We start from the raw sequence: 9,495 nt of genomic DNA on the forward strand, positions 1-9,495 counted from the left end.
ATCAAGGCCAGTACCTTCATGTTGAACTCTCATCAACTGAGCAAAGTTTTCCCAAAAGCAAATTAAAACAACATTACAGTGGTTCTGTTTGCAATTCCAGGCACAGCAGCTCTTATCGTTCGTTGTTCACTAATGTGTTCTCTTGTGGCATGAGAGGAATGCTTACTCATGGCTTCCTGTTTCCGCTAAGCAGGAAACCCAAGGAGCAGCTCTGGGGAACTGGTGTCATTTTTACTTCTTATCTACAAACATGTCTGAGCTTCATGGGGAACCACAAGAGAGAGAAGGGAGGAGTGCTTTAGGTGTGTCTTAAACACACATTTTACCCTGACTTGAGCTTTTGCTTGACTCTGTCTCTCTATCAGAGTAGTTAAAACCCCAAAGTTGCCAAATATTCAATTAAGCATTTACAAAGCTTAAAGAATTTTAATTTAAATATGTGGTTTTACAAAATGGATGGACTTAAGGTTGTAGATACTACTACTATTAACATACACTGCCTGAACACTTGATTTAGGAACAGGAAACTAATATTAATACTTATACTTCAGCTTGTTAGAAACATTCCTTTGAGATTCATGTCCCTGTTGTCGTGATTGCATCAAACAATTCCTGAAGGTTTTTCAGAAGAACTTTGTGTGAAAATCCCAGATGATCAGATGATCCTGCGTGTCAGCAACAATCATACCACTGTTAAATTCACCAACATCACTTTTTTTTTGGGACTTTTTTTTTAACTGAGCTGCCTGCACTTGTATTTTTTCTATTGCACTAATACCACATGACTGGCTAATAAGATAATTGCATGAGTGTGAAGGTGTACTGGCATTCCTAATAAAATGCCATAAGTGTACATGTCTATAATACTCTTCCAGTGGCCTTTTTCAATGCTATTTTCAAAATATCTCATGCTCTTGGTAGATTGGTTGGCAAGAATTCATGACAGATAATAAGAAAAACTACCTGATTGATATTTTGTTTTGACGTAAATTCACAAGTTGATTAATATTTGATGATTGAATGATATTTGATGATTGAATGATATTACAATTGATATTTTCTTTACAAGATACTGTCAGGTTTGTGTTTTTTCATTTAATACATATTAATACATTTCACTAGAAAAAGGACACAGCAATTATATTGAAATGCGCTAAATGTATACATGTATATAAAATCTCAGGTTTTACATAACAAATGCTAATTTGAGTGCAAATGTGACGTATCACTTTGAGCTTGTAGCACAGTAGGTGAATACTGTCCCAAAGGTAGAGCCATTAAAGAATTGCGTTCCTTAAGGTTTTCCTTAACAGGAATGACGTATTATACATATCACTAAACTCTACAGTACTGTATGTCCTGGTTCAGATGTTATATCACATGCATGAAAACCTTGATTCCAAAATGTTCCATAATTTTCCATGTGAATTCAGGGATCCAGTATAATTAGTTGAATGTCACTGACTGATTCCTTAGAGATATTTACAGTACAATAACAGTAATAAATTCAGCCAGCTACAGAACGTGTGTTTTACTTTATATCTTGAAAGTGGTCTGTCCATTTCATCAGTTACTACCTCGTATGTCCTTGTATCCTATCCATTTTTCCAAACCATGTTTGGAGTGGATACGAGAGCTAAGGCTGCAGCTCATACTGGCCCTCGGTGGCAATGTAGTAGTCATTGAGTGTGTCTTGCAGGTACTCAAATGTGGGTCTGTCCTCTGATTTTTCTCTCCAACATGCCAACATTATGGTGTAGAGTTCTTCAGGACAGTCATCTGGACATGGCATTCTGTACATCTTGTCCAGGTTACGAATCACCTCTGGATTTGTCATTCCTATGGCAAAGCACAGGCAATTTTATATATAAGAAATTTTTATAAGATTATTAAAAATCATTCAAGACTACATGTTACCTGGATAAGGCACTCGTCCATAGGTTACTATCTCAGTCATGAGAATGCCAAAGGACCAGACATCTGATTTGATGCTGAATGTTCCAAAATTGATCGCTTCTGGAGCTGTCCACTTAATTGGAAACTTTGCCCCTAATTATTACAAAAAGACAAACATTTATCTGTATCTATTGCTCTCTCTCTCTCTCTCTCTCTCTCTCTCTGTGTGTGTGTGTGTGTGTGTGTGTGCGTGTACACGTGTGTGAGTGAGAGTTACTGTGTGGGAAAAGGAGGAGAGGAAGATTTTTTCCACAATTTAGATTATTAGATTTCAGTTTCAACTTTCTAACACATACTTACTCTGTGTACATGCTGACACATTTTGCATGGAATTTCAAAACCTTATGTGTTAAAAACCTTAAAGTGTTTAATCATTTTAACTCTTTAACTATCTCTTCCCATCTTTCATATTAACATATATTACTTAGTACTGAATATGGATTATACTGTAACTACAGTAAAACCTTATATTTAAAATAGCAACTTTTAATCACTTTATGTTATTAACTAATTATTAATAACTATACAATATAGATATTATCTTGCAGCACTATATGTATACATACATATCATTAGTTATGATCAGTTGTGATATATAATAGTTGTGATAAATAATATCACAACTATTATATCACTATATATAATATCACAACTGTAATGACTACAATTTTTTTTTTACTCACAGCATAAAAATGTCACACGTCTCAACTATTTCCTGAGGAAACTTTTCTAATAATCTCACAGTTATTATCATGGCAAAAGAGTAGTTCTTATAAGTGCAGTTTCTATGTTCTAAGAACATTTATAACTGTCAGACAATTGTCTTTGTTTCAAAACATACTCAGTGTAAAAATATAGTACAGAAACAGTATAATCAGTCTACTTATTTGGATGATTTTTGCATATTGTAAAGTGAAAGATGCAGGAAGAATTAATCAGTCATACCTTCCTGTGCTGTGTACTCAGACTCTATAATCCGTGCCAGGCCAAAGTCAGCTATTTTACAGTGCAGGGTTTCTGAGACTAATATATTGGCAGCTCGAAGGTCTCTGTGAATGTAGTTTTTTCTTTCTATATAGGCCATACCCTCTGAAACCTAATATAAAAAATAATGGATTCTTTTTCAATGCATCGTGCAATCCAAAGGTGCCCATAGCTGTATATACAAACTGAAAAATTATTTGTGATACAATAAACATTTCAAACTTTCAACAGAGTACATATGAAGATTATGAGTCTGAAGTTTCTATGTATAACAAACTATAAACAATTTTTTTCACAGTGATTTGTTTAGAGAATTAAAAAAAGTTCCCTCTTAAATTACATTAGCAGACGGTCTCAGGAAAGGGGGGTAAGACGGAAAACGTGACATCATTTCTGGTCCGGAAGTTAATAATCTGTACTCATGCGCAGAGCCTGACCACAAACCGAGCACAGGCTTTTTCCATTACCTTTATAACCCAATCTTGACAGACACTTGCTCTCAAAATAGCAAAAGCATCTGCATTAGGAATGTAAACATTCTGGTCATGACTAAATGCATGATTTGTTTCCTAATAAACAACAACCTAAAACAGTTCAAGGATAAATGAGCAGGTAATAAGATTGATAAAAAAAAAAAAAAAAAAAAAAAAAAACAAGTTGCACCTACCTGAGCTGCCATATCTATCAACTTGGGCAGTTTTAGTTTTCGGCCATCCTCAGTTTTCAGAAAGTCTAACAAGCTCCCTGGAATAAGTTCAATGAAAATAATTAACTGATAAGTTAACTGATATAGACATCTTAAATAACTTAAATAGACATCATCCAGACTACTTATGCTCAGACATATCGTGCGGAAATAAAAACATCCTTACCATTTGCCATGTACTCTGTGACTATGAGGATGGGCTCCTTTGTGACTACAGCGTACAGTTTAACAAGTCGCTCATGCTGCAGCTTCTTCATGAGATTAGCCTCCTGCAGGAAGGCCTCTGGCTCCATGCTGCCTGGTTTTAGAGTCTTAATGGCCACCTTCTTGTTGTTTTTGTAGTAACCTGGAGTACATATACAATAGTTAATCACCACTCTTGGTGCATACTTTAAATGATTTGCATAGTGGGAAAACTGCCTTTGAGGGGAAATTCTTTCAGTAGACATACAAGTGTGACAAAGAGGGTTTAACAATTTGTGTACAGTGAAGACTTTAAGTGTGAAATACGCCCATGTTTTGGCTGAATCTTATTTTATAATGTGTATTAATGCCTTCCCAAAAGCTAAAATCAGTAATCGTCTACCAGTATCAGCATCAGCATCAGTAATCATCAAAAATAACCACAATCACAAATCACAGATATGTTCTAGCTAGCAAAACATTATACACAGTGACATTAATATTAGCTTGCATGTTAATAATAACATTCTTTAATATTAGCTCGCTTTTTCTTTTTAAAGATGAGTAGCTTCACACATGAGCCTTGTCAGATTCTATTTCGAGTAATATTACAACCGTATGAAAGTTGCTTGCTTTATTTCATTCTATTGATCAGTCGCAGCTTTTGCGAAGTGAGCTGACTCTCAGGTACGTTTCTTAAAGGCAAAAAAAAATGACAAAAAAGCTAATAACACTAAACAAACATTCATATTACAAGTGGAGTGAAAGTAGATTAATACGATTTTTGAGCTAAAATTCTGAGGCACTTACGCAGTGATAAGCACTGATGCATATCTAACAGACTTTAGCTTAATAGGTACAATGTGTATCATTTATCTTGAGACTGGAAGTAAGGGGTGTGCGGAATAAATGACTCAGGCCAACGTTTATATTCAACGTCTATACTGTATACGGCTAAAGGATACAGTAGAGTTTTTACAGAAAGCTGGTCTCCTATATCCTCTATATTTTCAGTCAGTCAAGCTATTGATACCTTTTGTGGCATATAATCTTGATTAAATATTTTATTTATTTGTCTGTATGTTTGTTTGTTTTTTTTATTTGTTTGTTTGCTGCATTCTTACCCATCCAGACTTCTCCAAATTGGCCAGCACCCAACTTATTCACCATCTTTAATGTTTCCCTTGGGATCTCCCACTCATCCTGAGCCCAGGGACTCTGAGGAGCAGAAGACCTACAGGGGCTTCCCAGTCTCTGACACAAACCATCTGCTGATCCTACAAAACATATACAGGGCAAGTAAAAATATTCTGATTCTGAGTAGTTACAAATTATTTCCATATACTGATTATAAAATTGTGTGGTGTGTGAACAAAGTAAGTATAATAGGTTAGAAATGATAGGTTAGAAATTTTTTGACTCCTTGTAACATACTAAGTATAGCACTTACTTTACCTGTCTTAAAAGTTAGTTTAAAGTTTATAAATAAGTTGATGGAAAGAAATAGGAAAATAGGCATATTTAGACATTAGATCTATTAAAAAACACACAAACATTTCTATAATGCTAGCAGTTCTAGGCAAAGTCTGATTATCTTGTGGCTTAAAAAAAGGATTAGAGGCATGACAGGAAGTGCACACAGTAGCTGAGATGAGGTTCAGATGCTTACAAGATAAGAATTCTTTCACTGCAGTGAATCGTTGTGAATGGAAAAGATATAAAAAATAACTGATTAATGTTCAGTATTACGAACATGACACACGTAAAGGAATCGGTGCATCACATTAAACTAGAACTGGAAATCTGAGAAAGTTTAAAGGTTACAATAACAGCTATGAGAAACTATGTGTGTGTGTGTGTGTGTGTGTGTGTGTGGGTGTGTGTGTGTTTTTTTAATAATAGGATTGATTTTCACTCACTGGAGTAGTGTTGTATCAGTTCCTGCATAGATGAGAAGGTCAGGGAGGGGGAGATGTAGTATCCCCCTTTATCAAGCGTCCGGATCTTATAGTGCTTGACCACATCACCGTGCTCTGGTGCCAAATCTCTTACAGACAGGGAGAAAGCACCTGTGTTTTGGGAAAATTTTGTTTAAATAAAGTTCAGTCTGGGTTTTTTGGAAAGATTTATGGTAACTACATAATATGTCACGATATGTCATGATATTTGTCATAATAAGACTGAAAGTAGCAGATTAGACATTGTTTTCTTTGTCTTTCTTTATGAGATATTATTCTATTTACATATAAACAAATGTTTTAGGTTTTTCTGACAAAAATCTGAATCTGGTGTTTATATCTGGTGTATATATGTTCCATTTCAAAGAATAACATTTTTTCTAAGTATGCCTTCATACTTTCATTGCACCACTACAAATATGTTTTTATTTTATTTTAATTGTAATTGTTTTCATTGTTTATTTGTTAATTAATAGATTTTTTTCTATGTCTTATTAAATTAAATATAAATATGATATAAAATATTAAAATGCTAATATATGTCACAGATACATGCATCAGTGGATGTAGTCGCATGATTATTTTTCTCACTTTGTGAAAATAGAGGCATTTTAAACTCAGTTTAAATGAGCTAACTGGAAGAAATGATTAGCTGGCTGTTACAGCTTGGTATACACGGCTAACAACTAGTTTAGTCCGGATATAAACACATTAGTTACACCAAATCACTACAGATATTATTAGATATCAATATGTTTAAATTTGAACAAGTGACCACAGATTTAGTTGCATATACCTATAACTAGCATCTCTATAAAAATATATACAGTAACAGCTCCTGGTTAGCTAATGTCATGCTAACCTTTTTTTCTTTTACAAAATTACCCCCATAAAATATGTTAAATTAGATAGCACTGAAAAAAAAGTAAGGTTACTGAGAATTTTTTTATGTAGATAAAATTTAGAAAATGATTTTGCTTCTCCTTTGGTATGGAAATTCTTGTTTGATATACAAGTTGGCTGAGGTTCAGACACAGCAGTGGCAGCCATTACAGACTGAGTAACAAGCTTAAAGCTTTGCCGCTAAAATGTAGTCTATTCAAAATGCTGCGTGCTTAACAACCATACAACCATTTTCCCCCCTCTGTCTGATGATTTACAGTCATATTTACAGGGTCGTAGGGAAATGTAATTATCACAGCTAAATTGAAACGTCTGTGAATTATCTGTTGGTGACTTTACAATACATGAAAATGGCTAATACTGACAGAAAAACATTGCTCTACTCCTGACCTGGAGTTGTCTCGCTCTCTCTGACAATAAATGATCCGACCCTGTTCCCCGGAGCTAGCAGAAGACGCTCTGTCTCTCGACGGCTCAAATTTTTAAAAAACCAACTAGAAAGCAGAATAAAAGATGCAATGAATGTAACTTATCAAACAAGTAGCAAGAATATTTGCATTAAAATGTTGAAATGAAAGGAGTTACATACTTTTCAACTTCCAGCGTCTGGGCTCGGGCAACATACGTGCATGGGATGTATCCTTCATTTCCACTATCCAAAGATTTAGCCAACCACCAGTCCCCATTCCTTTCACACAATCAAAAACACTGCGTTTGAATTGAATTTCCTTGCATTTTTAAGAGTCAAACTATTGGATGATATTTTGATCACATAAAATAAGCACATCAAACTTATTTGAGGATTATTTGCCACTTTTCCTCAATAATCACCTATTTTTACCATTTGTGACCTTTTGACTAAGGACATCTGACTTATTTTCTGCTAGCTTTAACATTAGGACACTTACTGTTAACACCTTTGTCAGTCTCGACTCTAGACTCCTTTTATATTTCCTCACTATACAAGGGCCAGATATATCTGCGTATATCTGAGCCACCATATTGCCAGGCTTGCCTTAAATCACAACGTTGGATCTTCTTGATATTGCCTTGTGGAATTTAATATAGATTCTTGTGAATCTAACCGTATGTATTAAAAATAAAAACTTCTACTCACTCATGTATGATCTTGAGTTTCTCTCCTTTCGTAAATGGAAGGTCGTTCTCGTTGGTTGGGTTGAAATCATGTTGGGCAATGACAATATCTTCATCTTAATAGAAAACCAATTGATAAGTACATTGAGATCAATACATTTATAGAACTGCTCTGAAAACAAACATCCATTCTGAGTAACACATAAATACATATCGATGCACTAGGACTCAAAGGCATTATACACTATAAACCCACACTAACAAAAAACTGGTATTATTGGACTAACTTATTAAAATAACTGTCTAAAATTACCGTAGTTTGACCCCCTCTGTGCATGTGCTCTTTGCTGAAAGTAAATTTAGAAGAAAAAAAAACCCAAATAAACAAAAAATAATCGACAACAGCAACAGTTGATTAATTGTGGATTTTACATTTCACTCTATCGATACGTACATGTGAGTTATTGGTGGCTGAAATGTGATTTGCGTGCTGTCTTTCTTTATGTTTATTCTCACCACTGCAAATGCAACCCATCCTTAAAACACACAAAGAGCAAAAACATTATAAATTCTGTACATTTCTCAGCATTTTGCCGCATTTTGAATATAAACATCCTTATTACTGGTTCTATGCTAGGATATGTTTAACTGTACTAGTATAACTGAGTATAATAATATTCAGAAGTGTTTTCAGCATTTTTTTTAATTAAACATAACATTTACATTTTTTTTACATTACTTTTTACATTTAGCAATTTACACATACCTGCTAGTGAACAGCTACTCTTTATCACAGTGTCAGTCTCCACTAACGTCAGAAATGTCAGCACTCAGCTTTCTAGTCCAAATGATCAACCGTGCCTTCATACTGAGGGCTAATCATGGGAACCTGCTCTGTGTAGATTGTAACTCCTTACAATGAAACATAAAGCACAAGAAGGACACAGTATGCAACAATTAAAACAAAAGAGATAAATAGTATTTATATTTATGAATATACTTTCTAACAGTGAATGGAAAATCATTTTTATTTTTGTTTTTATTTATGTTTCATGTTTTTACAGAAGTAGTTACAGAAACACAGACTGTAAAATATGGGGCTGTTGGGAATAATGTATAATAGTCATTAACTGAAAATTAATTTAAACAAGATATTACAAAAAAAATTTCTTGACACTTCACAATGTAAAACCAAGTAAGACTGTAAATATAATAGAGTATAACCTGGGGCTGTGCTGCTGACTGAAGAATTGACATAAAAGCAAAAGGCCTGGTATTAATCAATTCATTTTAAATGTTAATGGAAATAACTTTTTTCACATTTAATTGCCAAATGCTAATAATCAAATGTAATTATATATATATATATATATATATATATATATATATATATATATATATATATATATATATATATATATATATATACTAGTTAAAAATGAGTAGTCTCTTCTTTACTTACATTTTCTTTGCAGTCAACTTCTTGTAAGACAGGAACGAGTTTGAAGTGCTCAAAGACCTTCATCAGAATATCTCTGTTGCAGCATCTGTATGTCACTGACACACACACACACACACACACACACACACACACACACACACACACACACACACACACACTCACGCTCATATGTAAGCCCTGGGAGACCACATTAGCAGAAATAGATAACTGCACCAGTATTGTCTTTATTTAGTCTGCTAATCTCCTCC

The 9,495-nt window shown here is 34.1% G+C and overlaps 1 protein-coding gene across 1 annotated transcript; it reads right to left on the bottom strand.

Moving 5' to 3' along the window:
• Positions 1-1,075: 1,075 nt before the first annotated feature.
• On the bottom strand, positions 1,076-9,377 carry blk (BLK proto-oncogene, Src family tyrosine kinase). Its single transcript, XM_060866588.1, has 14 exons — positions 9,248-9,377; positions 8,552-8,697; positions 8,240-8,321; positions 8,099-8,132; positions 7,808-7,901; positions 7,280-7,378; positions 7,081-7,184; positions 5,749-5,898; positions 4,954-5,106; positions 3,813-3,992; positions 3,608-3,684; positions 2,902-3,052; positions 1,918-2,049; positions 1,076-1,839 (listed from the first exon to the last, which is right to left on the bottom strand). The coding sequence occupies exons 3-14, from the start codon at positions 8,318-8,320 to the stop codon at positions 1,637-1,639; spliced, it is 1,458 nt and encodes a 485-aa protein (XP_060722571.1). The 5' UTR covers position 8,321; positions 8,552-8,697; positions 9,248-9,377; the 3' UTR covers positions 1,076-1,636.
• Between the last annotated feature and the right edge of the window lie 118 nt (positions 9,378-9,495).

Source organism: Tachysurus vachellii, chromosome 3, assembly GCF_030014155.1.
Source record: "Tachysurus vachellii isolate PV-2020 chromosome 3, HZAU_Pvac_v1, whole genome shotgun sequence".
Lineage (NCBI taxonomy): Eukaryota > Metazoa > Chordata > Actinopteri > Siluriformes > Bagridae > Tachysurus > Tachysurus vachellii.